We start from the raw sequence: 17,488 nt of genomic DNA, 5'->3' as shown, positions 1-17,488 counted from the left end.
AGACATTTGTATACACACATTTTACAGACATGAAGGTGGACGAACATATATATATATCTATTTTGTTATCTTGGTTGGTCAGGTCGTTCTGTCCGGTCGAATGGCAGGGCGGTGCAACTCTTCCTTGGGGCTTGTTGGTGAGTTTTAGGGCCTGGTCCATTCTTCCTTCCATTTGGATATGTTGTCCGGTATGGTGGTATTGTTTGTATTTTGTTTCTATGGTTCATTCCTTTGTTGTTGGTTCTCAGAAGGAAGAATCCAGCTCCTGAAAAGAGAGAAGGAAAAAGATAGTATCTGGTCTTACAGTGATATGTGTGACGGTTTCGTCTGGTTAGGCTTCTGGGTGGTGGGGGGGAGGGGGCTAAAAATAATAATAATAGTAAAGAAGATAATAAGAGTAAAACAAAAATGAAAGTAAGAGTAATTAGATAAGAATAATAATAGTAGTAATTTACTGTAGAGTAAGATGAATCTGGAAGGTAATAATATTGAATGATGTTAGGGGTATTTAGGTTTTTAATACAATAGTAGTAAAAGAGTTTTAAAAGATACTTATTGAGTCATGGAAGAGACTGAGGCAGTTGTCGATCTTCCATGACTTTCCTATGTACTGTGGTGGTTTTTCTATCCCATAGTAATATTGGGCTGTTTCATATATTAATATTCGTATCATGTCCATTAGATTTTGGTGTTCCGTGTCGTTTAGGTGGATTCCGTCTGTCTGGAGCATCTTTTCCGTAGCCTTTTTCCATTTGTTCGTCTTGTAGGAGTAGGTGCCCCCGTAGTGCAGCATGGGGTGTTCGGCCAGTTTCCTGAGCATGTGCTGATTTAACCTCTCTTGTATACGAATATACTTGAGGGGATCAGCGAAGTATCTGGGTAATAGCCTTGGGTATGAATTTATCCAGATGACAGGTATCATCCCCACTCTACCCTGGATGGCAAGCATGACCTCGATGATGTGGTCAGCGAGTGTTTCAGGGTCAGTGCGGGGTCGAATGTCGTTGCCCCCGATATAGACAAGTGCTATATCTGTGGCTCTGGTTATTTGGCTTACCCTACTTCTGCATTTGGCAACTGTGGCCCCACCTACTCCGTAGTTCTGAATGTTGTGGTGATGGTGGATTGGTTGGTTGGTTTTCCTGGCGTACCTCTGGAGATGCGTCATATACGAAGACCCTGTTAGTGCGACGTTCAATTTACTGGCCATGACGATGAATGATTTGCATTTTTTCGTGAGTTAATTTATACCATCTGTTTGACACCCTGGGCGTGATTGATTTGTGTAAGCTGGGTCTCGGCTGTTTGTTTGATTGCCAAGACGCTCGGCTTGCCGTAGAGTTTTTGATTGAGAGATGATAAATCGATAATCAGTTGCAGTATTCGTTAATTACTAGTGGTAGTACTAGGGGTAATGAGTTCCGTTTATATAGTCAATCTTTATTAATAGACAATCAGTTACAATATTTGTTAATTACAAGTGGTAAAAATCCGTTATGGCATATATGTTAATCAATATACAATCAATATTTATTTAATCGACATGAAGTAATAAAAAATATGATCTATAAACTAATTTTATTCAAATTTCATAAGGTACAATAAAGCATATATGGTTGATTATTTAGATCTACAATCAATGTTTTGTTTAGTCGAATTAAAATAAAGATGATATAATCCATTGAGTTTTCAGGGTATGTAGCGTTTCCCTCGGTGGGGACAGTTTTGCGCCAATACCCTGCTGCCAAGTATTTTTAGAGGTGTAGAATGAATGAGCTTCCTTCGAGAGGACGTTTTTACTCATCATCCTGCTGTGTGATTTTGTGTGAATGTGCTTGGTTAATTAGTTTTAATGTAATATTATCTGTGTCGTAGAACGATTTGCGCTTCCCTCGAGGGGAGTAGCGAAAACTAGTTAGTTTTCCTTTTATGCCCGCCAAACAGAGTCGGGGGCTGTATATCATGCTTACGATGAGGTCCGCGCGATCGTCGCTAGCACGCTCGATCCGATTTCCCGACTCACATGGTCTGTATAAAAGGCTTTTTGGCCAGTTCGGGCCAACATTCACTGTTCTAACTTGTTACAGCAGTCATGCCACCAAAGGTCTCATCGAAAGGCGCCAAGAAAGCCGGAAAGGCGAAAGCCGCACGCTCCGGGGACAAGAAAAGGAAGAGGAGACGAAAGGAATCGTACAGCATCTACATTTACAAAGTCTTGAAACAAGTCCACCCCGACACCGGTGTGAGCAGCAAGGCGATGTCCATCATGAACAGTTTCGTCAACGACATCTTCGAAAGAATCGCTGCCGAAGCCTCAAGACTGGCCCATTACAACAAAAGATCAACCATCACAAGCAGGGAGATCCAGACTGCCGTCAGACTTTTGTTGCCCGGTGAATTGGCTAAGCACGCCGTCAGCGAAGGTACCAAGGCTGTCACCAAATATACCAGCAGCAAATAAATGTTTCCCACCCGAAACCGAAACAAAAACGGCCCTTTTCAGGGCCACCGAAATCATTCAGAAAGAAAACCTTCATGTTCTATACGAATCAAATGCCACACCCACCCCGTTCCATTCAGTTCAATGCGATCCAACCCCAACCCTAAGCCTAACCCTAAAGCGATAATTGGAAAAGAAAAATTACATCAAAGTACATATATCAAATATATAAATAGACAGACAAAAAGAAAACAAACAAATATATAAATAGACAAAAAAAAAACCCAGAAAACAAATACATAAACATACAAAGAACGATCTCGCACAATATGACAAACAGTTTACCTGAAAAATGACACTTCTCAATATAGCACTGATTACGACTTGGGTCTACTCGTCTATCCCTGGCTGATAGACGCGTAAGACAAGGGGTACGGGCGTGAGGTGAGGTGACAAGGGTGAATGACGACAGATCAATTCATATGATTATATAGGCACAAGCTCCTCGTGCATGTTTTCATAGCATGTTTTCTTAGCAATTAAGTTGAGGCAAGTCTCGATGCCCAGTCTTGTCTTATGAAAACACGGAAGCTCCCGAAAAAGCATGAGCGAGCGAGCGAGCGAACGAACACAAAACAAAAACAAAAAAAAGAAACGAACAAGCGATAAAAGGAAACGGGGGGAAAAGAAAAAGAGTAGAAAGGAGAGGAAAGGGGAAAAAGAAGAAGGGTAGACAAGAACCAGAAATGCAGTTTGGGACATGCATTCTAAAATCGGATCGAGAAATGGAGTTGGGAAACAGTGTTGGAATTCAACCAATGAAAGCGTTTCATTTTGAACCAATGGGAGGGCCGGATTCTGGCTGAGGCGACCAATGGCGTTGCGTGCCGCGCTTTGCGAGCTTTGTGAATTTGTGTGTGTATTTATAGTAGAAGGAGAGGTGTTTGGTGTTTCATTTCTACTCGGACTCGACAAGAAGAAGAGAAGACTAGAGTAAAGATGGCTCGAACCAAGCAGACTGCCCGTAAATCGACTGGAGGCAAAGCCCCACGAAAACAGCTCGCCACCAAGGCCGCTAGAAAGAGTGCCCCCGCCACCGGCGGTGTGAAAAAACCCCATCGATACAGGCCAGGTACCGTGGCTCTCCGAGAAATCCGTCGATACCAGAAGAGCACCGAGCTTCTCATCCGAAAGCTCCCCTTCCAGCGATTAGTCCGTGAAATCGCCCAGGATTTCAAGACCGATCTCCGGTTCCAGAGCTCCGCCGTCATGGCCCTGCAAGAAGCCAGCGAGGCTTACCTGGTTGGACTTTTCGAAGACACCAACTTGTGCGCCATCCACGCCAAGCGAGTCACCATTATGCCCAAGGACATCCAGCTCGCCCGAAGAATCCGAGGAGAACGAGCCTAAATTACTTGGCTTTGTGTTATTTAAACGGCCCTTTTCAGGGCCACCTAACTCGTTCAGAAAGAAACGTTTCCATGTTCTATAATAAAAGCAAAGCAAAGCAAAGCAAAGCAAAGCAAAGCAAAGCAAAGCAAAACATTACATTACATTACATTACACTCCCCCCTCCCCCCTATCAAATGAAATGAAATGAAATCATGGAAAGAAATTACGCACGCACACACAGGGAATACATCTGCAGAATAGAATAACAGATGGATGAATGAATTTCACTTGTCGATGGCATGAAGCAATAAAGCCCGTCCGTAATGGCGGTTCATTGAGTGAACGTGTTTTTAGTGTCCGCGTGGGAATCCTGCCACAGCCCTTCGTGCCGTATCAATTTGAAAGAAAATGGGCTGAACTGCAAGTCTGATGTTTCTTCTAGTCGGCTCTCGCCCCCTGCACGAAATCAAAGCTAAAATTCGAGGGTAAAAGTGAGTGTAAAAGGACGGGTTTGTATTTGAGAGACTCAATGTGCGCCTTTCAAGCCTGGTTCTCAGACTAAGTATACACTGGGAGTACACAATATTTGTATGAGTGTAAAGCCCGATTTCTTCTCTTTCGAATGGCGTAGTCCAATTTTTCTCCCATCTAAAACTAAGTTTGAATTTGGGAGAAAATGCGAAGCAATAAACACATAGTTGTGGTGATTTGCGTCCGGGGCGAATAAGTGCTCTCTACGAAGTCCGCGCCCGCCTGGTATGTTTTTTCACGAACCATCGCGGCTCATTCCCTAGTTGACAGCGGAAGAAGTACGACGTTTTTGCATCCTACGCAAACACAGACCTTATTCTAGTGAAAATGGCAGATGTAGCAGCTCAAGCACCCGCGACAAAATCACCAAAAAAGAAGATGGCATCCAAGCCCAAGGCAGCCGCCACACACCCGAAATACGTTGACATGATCCGCGCTGCCATTGGCAGTTTGAAGGAAAGGAGTGGTTCATCACGACAAGCTATCTTGAAATACGTCATGGCTAACTACAAGGTCGGATCCGATTCGAACATGGCTAACTCCCGGGTAAAAACCGCCCTGAAAAACGGTGTCAAGTCCGGAGTTATTAAGCAGGCCAAGGGCACGGGAGCAGCCGGTTCCTTCAAACTTGGTGACGTAAAGGCCGAAAAACCCAAAGTGAAGAAAGCCGCTAAAAAGTCTCCTGCTAAGAAAACGGCCACCGCCAAGAAACCCAAGGCAAAGAAAGCAGCACCCAAGAAAGCCGCTACACCGAAAAAGGCTAAAGCCGCCGGAGCCAAGAAGACAGTAAAACCAAAGAAGGCCAAGTCACCCAAAAAGGTGAAAACCCCTAAAAAGGTTAAAACCGCAAAGCCAGCCAAAAAGGCAGCCCCCAAGAAGAAAGCTGCCGCCAAACCTAAAAAGGCCTAAATGTCTTTCCCCGAGCTTTATTGCACGACTGTAAAACGGCCCTTTTCAGGGCCACCCCAAATTTCCACGAAAGAATGCCTTTCCATATTCTAATCGAAAAAATGTAACCATTTGTCGCATAGTAAGTGATCAATTCACACATAAAGCCTATCCCCTGACCTGTCGTGTTTATTGTCCTATGTACATATATATGAAAACCTAATCATCCTATTATTTCTCACTAATCACATTGTAAATTAATGCACCTTGTACACATAACACGTCATTGTCTGAGATATCACCTCGGTGGAAGCGGACGTAAAATACAACTAACCCATCATCATCTGTCGGGCGAGCACGCATGCTGAATACTACTCTATAAGAGTTTCCAGATATTTTAAGTCCTAAATGGACGCTTTTAGCCGAAAGCGCTAAATTCTGTTCTTGTGTATTAAAATTAGTCCTTATGCTTGTAACAGGTGGGAATTGGAGTCGGGTCGCACCACAAAACAGTATACCAACCAATTGTTGAATAGGGGGCAGATATATATCGCCGAAGTAGAGTACATAGTTCTCCGGAGTGGACATTGGCACCTTGAACATGGAGGCTGTCAGCTGAAATGTGTCGGGTTGTGCGCGAGTATTATGTGTGTAAAGAACTACTTGAAGCATTAAATCGGGTACGGCACGGGTCTTATGGGTCGCCCTAAACTACCGCACCTCTTGTTTGTGCTATTTTCTGAAGGGGGTCGGGTTTTTTTTTTTAATTTTTGTTTTGTTTGGGTTTTACTAATTAATTAGAATATGAAGGTTTTCTTTCTGAATAATTTAGGTGGCCCTGAAAAGGGCCGTTTGATATGCTTTGTGAGCGTTGTCAGATCTAACCTCCGAAACCGTACAGAGTTCGGCCTTGTCTCTTCAAAGCGTAGACGACATCCATGGCTGTGACGGTCTTTCGCTTGGCATGCTCGGTGTATGTGACAGCATCTCGGATGACGTTTTCCAAAAATACTTTAAGGACACCACGGGTTTCTTCGTAGATCAAACCAGAAATACGTTTTACACCACCTCGTCGGGCCAAACGTCTGATGGCTGGTTTAGTGATACCCTGGATGTTATCACGAAGGACTTTCCTGTGACGTTTGGCTCCTCCTTTTCCCAAACCTTTTCCTCCCTTTCCTCGTCCAGACATTTTGCAAGAGTTGATTCGATGTTGCTCGTTCAAAGAAAACAGCAAGTATGATTACCCTACACTGAATTTCGGTTATTATAGGAGTTAAGCGCGGACCTGTGAGAGAGACTGTGTTTTCTCGTTCACGCCAGCTTCAATTTTCTGCGTTCCACCACACATCACATATATGTCCTGTAATGTCAATCTTTCTTCCCTACTTTTTCATTCATTCATTCATTCATTCATTTATTCATTCATTCACTCCTTCATTCATTCACTCACTCCTTCATTCATTCGTTTCTTCTTTTTCGGTGAATGAATGAATGAATGAATGAATGAATAAATAAATAAATGAATGAATGAATGAACGAACGAACGAACGAACGAACGAACGAACGAACGAATAATGACCGCACGCACGCACGCGCGTACGTACGTATGAATGAATGAATGAATGAATGAATGAATGAATGAATGAATGAATGAATGAATGAATGAATGAATGCGCCTATGTCATTATGTTATGGCGTGGCGTGGCATCTCATATAATCTTATGGTTTCATTTGATTGGATTCGTAATTTGTTTTGTTTTCTTTTCCTTTCCTTTTATTTCGTGTTGAATTGAATTGAATTGGATTGGATTACGCCGGCTGCAGATAATAAGGGTAGTGATAGTAATAATTAAGGTAAGGGGTGGGGGTAAGGTAAGTTGATGTTTTGTGTCGAGTTTCAGGCTTGGGGCTGCGCACATCTACATGTACGTAATTTTGCGAATATTAGAATATGTTCGTTTTCTCTCTGATATATTTAGGTGGCCCTGAAAAGGGCCGTTTTTTTTTTATCAACAAAAAGCTGCTTTTTATTTTGAAGTAGCCTTCTCGGATTTCTTGGGCAGGAGCACAGCTTGGATGTTGGGTAGAACACCACCTTGGGCGATAGTTACTCCGGACAACAGCTTGTTCAATTCCTCGTCGTTTCGGATGGCCAACTGGAGATGACGGGGAATGATTCTGGATTTCTTGTTGTCACGGGCGGCGTTGCCAGCCAACTCGAGAACTTCGGCAGCTAGGTACTCAAGGACTGCAGCCAAGTAAACTGGGGCTCCGGCTCCAACTCTCTCGGCATAGTTTCCCTTTCGGAGAAGTCGATGGATACGACCGACGGGGAACTGTAATCCAGCCCGGGATGATCGGGTCTTACTCTTTCCCTTTACTTTTCCTCCCTTTCCTCGTCCAGACATGTTGAATGATGATCGTTCGTCGTTTAACTTAAACAGACAAATGAGTAGCGAAAACTGTGTGTGAGTTAGTTTTATTTAACGTCCGCTTCCACCGAGGTGATATCGCAGACAATTACGTGTTATATGTGCATGGTGATAGTATTTACAACGTGATTAGTGGATTAGTGTGGATTAATTAGGTTTTTTTTTTTTTTTTTTTAATAGATATATATGTGCAACGAATATACAGAGACGAGACGTGATTTAACAGGTGTAACAAGTGCAAACTGGGACGGTTACAGACATATGGTAGGACAGACATGGACATGGACGAACATTTACACAGACAGAGACATTTGTATACATGAAGGTGGACGAACATATATATATATCTATTTTGTTATCTTGGTTGGTCAGGTCGTTCTGTCCGGTCGAATGGCAGGGCGGTGCAACTCTTCCTTGGGGCTTGTTGGTGAGTTTTAGGGCCTGGTCCATTCTTCCTTCCATTTGGATATGTTGTCCGGTATGGTGGTATTGTTTGTATTTTGTTTCTATGGTTCATTCCTTTGTTGTTGGTTCTCAGAAGGAAGAATCCAGCTCCTGAAAAGAGAGAAGGAAAAAGATAGTATCTGGTCTTACAGTGATATGTGTGACGGTTTCGTCTGGTTAGGCTTCTGGGTGGTGGGGGGGAGGGGGCTAAAAATAATAATAATAGTAAAGAAGATAATAAGAGTAAAACAAAAATGAAAGTAAGAGTAATTAGATAAGAATAATAATAGTAGTAATTTACTGTAGAGTAAGATGAATCTGGAAGGTAATAATATTGAATGATGTTAGGGGTATTTAGGTTTTTAATACAATAGTAGTAAAAGAGTTTTAAAAGATACTTATTGAGTCATGGAAGAGACTGAGGCAGTTGTCGATCTTCCATGACTTTCCTATGTACTGTGGTGGTTTTTCTATCCCATAGTAATATTGGGCTGTTTCATATATTAATATTCGTATCATGTCCATTAGATTTTGGTGTTCCGTGTCGTTTAGGTGGATTCCGTCTGTCTGGAGCATCTTTTCCGTAGCCTTTTTCCATTTGTTCGTCTTGTAGGAGTAGGTGCCCCCGTAGTGCAGCATGGGGTGTTCGGCCAGTTTCCTGAGCATGTGCTGATTTAACCTCTCTTGTATACGAATATACTTGAGGGGATCAGCGAAGTATCTGGGTAATAGCCTTGGGTATGAATTTATCCAGATGACAGGTATCATCCCCACTCTACCCTGGATGGCAAGCATGACCTCGATGATGTGGTCAGCGAGTGTTTCAGGGTCAGTGCGGGGTCGAATGTCGTTGCCCCCGATATAGACAAGTGCTATATCTGTGGCTCTGGTTATTTGGCTTACCCTACTTCTGCATTTGGCAACTGTGGCCCCACCTACTCCGTAGTTCTGAATGTTGTGGTGATGGTGGATTGGTTGGTTGGTTTTCCTGGCGTACCTCTGGAGATGCGTCATATACGAAGATCCTGTTAGTGCGACGTTCAATTTACTGGCCATGACGATGAATGATTTGCATTTTTTCGTGAGTTAATTTATACCATCTGTTTGACACCCTGGGCGTGATTGATTTGTGTAAGCTGGGTCTCGGCTGTTTGTTTGATTGCCAAGACGCTCGGCTTGCCGTAGAGTTTTTGATTGAGAGATGATAAATCGATAATCAGTTGCAGTATTCGTTAATTACTAGTGGTAGTACTAGGGGTAATGAGTTCCGTTTATATAGTCAATCTTTATTAATAGACAATCAGTTACAATATTTGTTAATTACAAGTGGTAAAAATCCGTTATGGCATATATGTTAATCAATATACAATCAATATTTATTTAATCGACATGAAGTAATAAAAAATATGATCTATAAACTAATTTTATTCAAATTTCATAAGGTACAATAAAGCATATATGGTTGATTATTTAGATCTACAATCAATGTTTTGTTTAGTCGAATTAAAATAAAGATGATATAATCCATTGAGTTTTCAGGGTATGTAGCGTTTCCCTCGGTGGGGACAGTTTTGCGCCAATACCCTGCTGCCAAGTATTTTTAGAGGTGTAGAATGAATGAGCTTCCTTCGAGAGGACGTTTTTACTCATCATCCTGCTGTGTGATTTTGTGTGAATGTGCTTGGTTAATTAGTTTTAATGTAATATTATCTGTGTCGTAGAACGATTTGCGCTTCCCTCGAGGGGACATTTTTGCGATTTCGTTCTACTGTGTTGATATTGGTTGGTTTTGTTTGTTATATGTATTTTGTCATTCCTATTTTTTCAACAAAGTCCCAGATAAGCTGAGATGTCCAGTATCTCTCATTAGGTGATGGAGAGAGTAGGGATTTAAGACAGAGAGTTTTTCCCCTCTCCGTTAGTTTTTTGATCATTGGTTGACGTTCATCGTATAGTTGATTACAGTTGATTAGCAGGTGTGGTGTGGTTGCAATTTGTCCACACGGGCATTTTATTGGTGTATAGGTGAAATCTCTGATTACATTTACTGTTTTAAGCCTAGTGATTAGTTTGCATATTTTGATGGAAGGATGGTTGATGTAAACCTTGTCGACAAGATTGCTATCTATTTGATAGCGATGGGTGTTTTCTTGTTGTAGACGGGTTTTCCATGCTTCTTTGATCTTTGTTTTAGCTATGCTTGTAAATTCCTGGCTGCTGTATTCTAAATAGTCTAATTCCTTGAGTGACGTCCCCTCCTTGGCTAATGTGTCGGCTTTTTCGTTGCCGAGAATATTGATGTGGGAGGGGATCCACGCAAGGATTACCTCCCTTCCGTTGTTTCTAATTTTTGGTTGATATCCCTAATTTGACCGATTATGTCCTGCCTACTTTTTGAGGAATCTGATTCTATGGATTTCACGCTACTCAGGGAATCGGTCAGGATTACGGCTTTTTGGTGCGTTTGCGTGGCTAGCCATTCTAGTGCAGTTTTAATGGCCATCAGTTCAGCGGTGTACACAGAACAGTGTTCTGGTATCCTTTTCCTGATGTTTAGCTTTGCTTTGGGTATGTGTATGCCGTACCCTGTAGATCCCTGTGTGGTATTTTTGGATCCATCTGTGTAGATTTTGAGATGATCTGCCCATTTGCTGTTTATCAGTTGGAGTGCTAGAGCTTTAGCTTCTGTGGGATTTACATGTTTGTTTGTAATGTTGCTTAGGTGCGTGTTGGTGATTGGATTGCTTAGTTTCCAAGGTGGGATGGTAGGATATGTTTTTGTCTGTATAATTGTACCTTTCAAGCTATGTTTGTTTAAAATATCGTTGGACATTTGTCCGAATGTCATAGGACGGGTGTTTTTCCTGAAGCCTATACGTTTGAATTGATTGAGGCACTTGTATGTTGGACATCTCTCTTTTAACATTTGTAGTTTTCCCCAATACTTGAGTGACAGTTCCTCCCGCCTGAGATCAAGCGGGAGTTCTCCCATCTCTTGTAATAGGGCAACTGTTTTGGTTCCTATGGCGGCTCTTGTTATCAGTCTTAGTGCTTTGTTTTGTATTATGTTTAGTTTGTTTAGTTGTGCATCACTTGCATTGGCATAAGCCAAACATCCGTAGTCGATTACCGAGCGGATTAGTGATCTGTAGATTAGCATGAGTGTATTTCTGTCTGCGCCCCATTGCGTCCCTCTGATATATTTCATCATGTTGAGTGTTTTAGATGTTCTGTTTATTAAGCCATCAATATGAGGTTTCCAAGATAGTTTTGAGTCGAATGTCATGCCAAGAAATTTGGCCTCTGTTTTGAATTCAATTCTTGAGCCATTGAGGTTTAACTCGATTATCCTGTTATTGTCTGTTGGATGAAACAGTATTGCTACTGTTTTGCCTTCTGAAATTTTGAATCCCCATTCGTTTGCCCATTTTGAAATTTGTTTTAGTGTGTATTGAAGAGATTTTTTGATTATGCCTAGGTTGTCTGAGGCTTTCCAGAATGAACTGTCATCAGCAAAGAGTGCGGATTCAGTGCCGTTCCCTACGTAGCTAATAAGATCGTTAATCATTATATTGAAGAGTATTGGGCTGATGACGGATCCCTGTGGCGTTCCGTTTTCCATTTTAAATTTGTCACTTAAGCAATTTCCTACGCGTACCCTGATATGCCTATCGTTGAGGAAGTCTTCTATCCACTTGTACATTCGGCCTTTGATTTTTGCATTATGGAGTTTGTGTAAAAGACCATCCACCCATACTAGGTCGAAGGCCTTTGTTAAGTCGATGAAAATGGCACAAAGGTATCTGTTATGTGTAAATGCTCTGGAGATGTCATGTTGTAATCTAATGATGTGGTCTGCTGTTGATCTTTCGGACCGATAGCCGCTTTGTTGCTTTGTGAAAATGTTGTTGCTTTCGCAGTGAAATTTTAGCCTATTTGTGATTATTGTCTCTAGTGTTTTGCATAAGGTGGATGTAAGACTTACTGGACGATATGACGATGTTTCATTTTTGTTTTTGTTCTGTTTATGTAAAGGAACGACTGAGGCAGTTTTCCATTCTTGTGGTGTTTTTCCTTTGGACCATGAGAGATTAAAGACATCTAAGACTAATGATAGTGCTTTCTCGGGTAGATTTTTTAACATTGTGTATTTCACACAGTCTAGCCCTTCTGCACTATCGGATTTAGCCCGCAATGCTTTTTTCAGCTCATCTATATTAATGGGTTTATTTATATCTGATTCATTATCTGCTTCTTCGTGTATTATTGGCTGTTGATTTTTTAAGAATGTATTTTTGGTGATTTTGAATGTTTCATTATGTTGGCTGTTGCTAGAGCCATCAGCATAAGTCTGTCCTAACAAGTTTGCTTTGTGCGTGTTGTTTAAAGCTGTTTCGTTTTTATAGGTTAATAAAGGAATGTTTTCTCTTACTTTTTTACCGGTGATTCCTGATATTTTGTTCCATACTGTTTTTATATTTGATCGGTCATTCAGGGAGGTACAGAAGTTTTGCCAGTTTTCTACTTTGGCCTTTTTTATTTCTATTTCTGCGACATTTTTTGCTTCGAGGTAGTCAGTTCTAGTTTCCTCATTCGGTCTACGCTTGTATTTTCGTAGCGCCGATTTTCGGGTGTTGACTAGAGTTTGTAGATTATCTGACCACCAGGGTTTAGGGGATTTCCTGTTAGTTTCCTTTGATCGGGGAATAGATTGTTCTGCTGAACTTATTATAGCCTCTGTTAGATTGTTTGAAAATGTGTCTATATTGTCATGTCTAATTGATTCAAAATCCCAACAATTGCACAAGTTTTTGTATAGATCCCAATTTGCCTTATCCATTTTCCATTTAGCCTGACATTTGGTGTTTTCTGTATTGGTTTTGCAAGATATTGAAGTGTGTATTGCTATATGGTCACTGCCTAAAGTTTCGTTGCCTATTTCCCAATTGCAATGCGGGAATATTTTTGTTGAGACTAATGTCAAATCTATGTGGGTTCCTTGTTTACTATTTTTCCCTACAAAAGTTGGTTCACTGTTGTTTTCGTTAAGTAGTAGAAGACTGCTGTCTTCTATATACTCATATAATTCCTTCCCATCTGTGTCGCTTGTTGGTGAGCCCCATGTTGTGTGATGGCAGTTGAAGTCCCCGCATATAATTAGATTGTCACCCTGAATTTGTTTAAGTATCCTATCATAATCTTTACTTTTTAATTTGTTAACTGGTGGGTTGTAAATGTTTATTATGTTTAGAGATTGATTGTTTTCTATAATAATGTTAATCGCCATTAGCTCTAATTTGTTTGTTTGTTTTACTGTTAGTCTGCTGTAAGAGATGTTGTTTTTGACGTAAATGGCAAGGCCGCCTCCGTTTGATTGACCCGGTCGATCGTGCCTTGCCATTGTGTAATTATCTAGATTGATGTCTTTGTTTTTGTGAGTGAGCCGTGTCTCTTGTAGGCATAGTATGTCTGGATTGTTTTGATAGACATATTGTTTGAGTTCAATCAAACGAGACCGCAGCCCATTCACGTTGAGTTGAAAGATTGTGAGTGGTTTCGCCATTGTGACAGATAGTGATTTGTTTGTTTAAGGTATTAGTGTGTTTTACAATGCGTCTTCCCTACTGCTTACACTACAGCTGCGTTTGTTTTGATTAGGTATTTCGGCTTCTGTGATCATTGGATTAGCCCCGTGTCTTAGTGAATTGTCTTCGTCTTCTGTGACTACTAAATTTATGTTCCTTTTTGCCGATTGCTTTGTTTGGCTTCTGCTTCTGCTTCGGTCCTTTGTTTGTTTAGTTTCGGAGGGTGGGGGCATTTGACTGTTTGTTGGGGTCTTCTCTGCTTGAGAAGGCTTTCCCTTATTTTTGGGGGTTTGGCTAATTTCAATTATTTTCGATGTGTTCGACACATGGGTTAGAATGCACTTCCCTATCTCTATATTTCTTTCATCCTCGTTTTTAATGCTTCCTAGTTTTGTTAGTTCCCTGCAGAAATTTACAAATTCTTTTGTGTTTTTGAAGGTCGGTGTGAAGTGTTTTTGTTCTTTTGTGTGTACCTCTTTGCTAGGAGGGGTTACCTCTTTCTTTTGTTCTGGTGTGGTTTTATTATTGACGTGTGAGGTCGCTTCCTTGTGGGATATGCCATGTACATATTGCATGGTCAAGATGGATTTTGTATTTATGTATTTAGGGCATTTTGGAGAATCAGCTCCGTGATTCCCTTTACAGTTGATGCATTTTGCCTGTGATGCCCTGCATTCTTCAGTTTTGTGGTTATTACCACATTTGCCACAGATGGCTGTACCCCTACAAAATTTTTCTAGATGCCCTATTCTTTGGCATTTAGTGCATCGTTTTACCTTTGGAATGTAGGGGTGGACAGGCCTTCTTTCGTAAAGCATGTAGATGATGCCCTGCCTTGCCATTGTGTAATTATCTAGATTGATGTCTTTGTTTTTGTGAGTGAGCCGTGTCTCTTGTAGGCATAGTATGTCTGGATTGTTTTGATAGACATATTGTTTGAGTTCAATCAAACGAGACCGCAGCCCATTCACGTTGAGTTGAAAGATTGTGAGTGGTTTCGCCATTGTGACAGATAGTGATTTGTTTGTTTAAGGTATTAGTGTGTTTTACAATGCGTCTTCCCTACTGCTTACACTACAGCTGCGTTTGTTTTGATTAGGTATTTCGGCTTCTGTGATCATTGGATTAGCCCCGTGTCTTAGTGAATTGTCTTCGTCTTCTGTGACTACTAAATTTATGTTCCTTTTTGCCGATTGCTTTGTTTGGCTTCTGCTTCTGCTTCGGTCCTTTGTTTGTTTAGTTTCGGAGGGTGGGGGCATTTGACTGTTTGTTGGGGTCTTCTCTGCTTGAGAAGGCTTTCCCTTATTTTTGGGGGTTTGGCTAATTTCAATTATTTTCGATGTGTTCGACACATGGGTTAGAATGCACTTCCCTATCTCTATATTTCTTTCATCCTCGTTTTTAATGCTTCCTAGTTTTGTTAGTTCCCTGCAGAAATTTACAAATTCTTTTGTGTTTTTGAAGGTCGGTGTGAAGTGTTTTTGTTCTTTTGTGTGTACCTCTTTGCTAGGAGGGGTTACCTCTTTCTTTTGTTCTGGTGTGGTTTTATTATTGACGTGTGAGGTCGCTTCCTTGTGGGATATGCCATGTACATATTGCATGGTCAAGATGGATTTTGTATTTATGTATTTAGGGCATTTTGGAGAATCAGCTCCGTGATTCCCTTTACAGTTGACGCATTTTGCCTGTGATGCCCTGCATTCTTCAGTTTTGTGGTTATTACCACATTTGCCACAGATGGCTGTACCCCTACAAAATTTTTCTAGATGCCCTATTCTTTGGCATTTAGTGCATCGTTTTACCTTTGGAATGTAGGGGTGGACAGGCCTTCTTTCGTAAAGCATGTAGATGATGCCCTGCGGGGTATCATCTTTTTTAAATGTTAGTTGTACTGTTCTGATTGCTTTACCCTGTCTTATCGGGTATTGGTAAATTGCTAGGGGATTGTAACCTCCCAGTCTAAGATTTTCCAGTATCTCGTCGTCCGAGTAATCCTTGGGGATGTTGTAAATTATCACCCTTTCAGTTTGGTTGAACTCCGACATGGAGATTTCAACCTTGAAGTTGCCTAGCCGTTGGATGTTGGTTGCTAGTTGGGCATCCTCCATGTTTTGAAAACCTAGTTTTAGGTTTCCGTTAGCCAGTACTCTAATGTCGGGGAGAGCTGCTGTTCCCCATTTTTGTCGTATTTCGTCTCCTATTTTGGAGACTTTTGTGCCCTTGAAGGATTTCCCCTCTTTAGGCGTACATAGCACTATATGCTTGTACTCTCGCACCAATCTTGATGCCAGAGCCGGTTGGGTTTGTCTTGGTGAGTTAACCAAGGCGTTTGCATAGTTCATGGCCATTATGATGATATTCAATACAGTAAAAATTAAAAAAAAGGAGAAAAATAGAAACAATAATAAAAATAAAAGGAATAGGAGTGGTATAGGGACAATTAAAGTTGTAAAAAAGGGTGGGAGATTTGGAGAGGGAGTCGAAAGTGACGAAAGTCTGAAGCCTAACTTTGTTGAACAACTAAGATTAGCCCGCCCGCTAACTTGAGTTGTTCAGATGACGAATTATTTAGTTAAATTTTAGAACAAATAACAAATAAGATAAGAAGAAAATAAATTTGACTTACAGTGTAGACTAATCCTAGTAATCCCAGTAATCCAATAATCCACTAAGCACAGCTAGTTGTTAACTCGCCAGAAGCTAATTAACGAGTGAGGGATGATCGGGTCTTACTCTTTCCCTTTACTTTTCCTCCCTTTCCTCGTCCAGACATGTTGAATGATGATCGTTCGTCGTTTAACTTAAACAGACAAATGAGTAGCGAAAACTAGTTAGTTTTCCTTTTATGCCCGCCAAACAGAGTCGGGGGCTGTATATCATGCTTACGATGAGGTCCGCGCGATCGTCGCTAGCACGCTCGATCCGATTTCCCGACTCACATGGTCTGTATAAAAGGGACATGGCGACCGCACATCAAATATGTGGTAACACGTACTCAGCGCATCCTGAACCTTATGAGGAAAATAACGGGACGTGAATGGGGAGCAAACCGAGTTGCCCTCATGATGATCTACCGTTCTCTAATACGTCCTGTATTAGATTACGGCTGCATGGCTTTCTTAAATGCAAGACCCGTTACACTAAGCCAGTTGGACACGATACAATACAAAGCCATTTGTATTGCCACAGGCTGTGGCTTAGGTGCCAAGCGCGAGTCGTTACTACAGGATGTCGGCGAACTCCCTCTGTCACTCCGAAGAAAGAAACTGACCCTGGGGCATTGGGCCAAACTAAGCCGATTGGGTGAAAGGTGTCCAGCCTTAAACGAAATCTCGAGGTTCAAAAGAGTCAGGGACCCTACCAAGAAGTCATACGGCCAGGCAGTCGGCGAAATGGTTAGGGACTACGGTCTCGATAAGCTCACCATTAATGGTATAGAGGATACGATCAGGGCCCCCTGGACCCTCCCAGTACCCCCGGTAGATACCACCCTCGTCCTGAGGGTAGACAAAGGGAATAACCCATTGGCGGCCAAGCATCTCTCTTTAGCTCATATTGAGGATAATTGGTCAAAATGGACTCACATTTACACGGACGGATCGCACAACCCCGAGAACGGTACGACGGGCTTCGGGATTTATATCCCGGGGAAAGAGTTACAGGTAGCAAATAGACTACCAAATATGTGCTCTGTGTACACCTCGGAAATGTATGCGATCAAAGAAGCCGTAGTGTGGATATCCAGCCAAAGAAATTCAAACTATGTTGTCCTC

The 17,488-nt window shown here is 41.6% G+C and overlaps 1 protein-coding gene and 1 long non-coding RNA gene across 2 annotated transcripts; one reads left to right on the top strand and one right to left on the bottom strand.

Annotated features, from left to right (window-relative positions):
• The first annotated feature begins 4,342 nt into the window (after positions 1–4,342).
• LOC130013606 (histone H1-delta-like) lies at positions 4,343–5,430 on the top strand. The gene has a single exon (XM_056102389.1). It carries the CDS (start codon positions 4,691–4,693, stop codon positions 5,270–5,272), a length of 582 nt encoding a protein of 193 aa, XP_055958364.1. The 5' UTR covers positions 4,343–4,690; the 3' UTR covers positions 5,273–5,430.
• Positions 5,431–7,831: 2,401 nt separating this feature from the next.
• Positions 7,832–10,434, bottom strand: LOC130013607 (uncharacterized). Its single transcript, XR_008788792.1, has 2 exons — positions 9,034–10,434; positions 7,832–8,241 (listed from the first exon to the last, which is right to left on the bottom strand). It is a non-coding gene; the product is annotated as an uncharacterized LOC130013607 (long non-coding RNA).
• Between the last annotated feature and the right edge of the window lie 7,054 nt (positions 10,435–17,488).

The sequence above is a fragment of the Patella vulgata genome, chromosome 7 (assembly GCF_932274485.2).
Source record: "Patella vulgata chromosome 7, xgPatVulg1.2, whole genome shotgun sequence".
Lineage (NCBI taxonomy): Eukaryota > Metazoa > Mollusca > Gastropoda > Patellidae > Patella > Patella vulgata.
The sequence above is the reverse complement of the archived record's forward strand: the minus strand, read 5'-3'. Positions and strand labels throughout refer to the sequence as shown.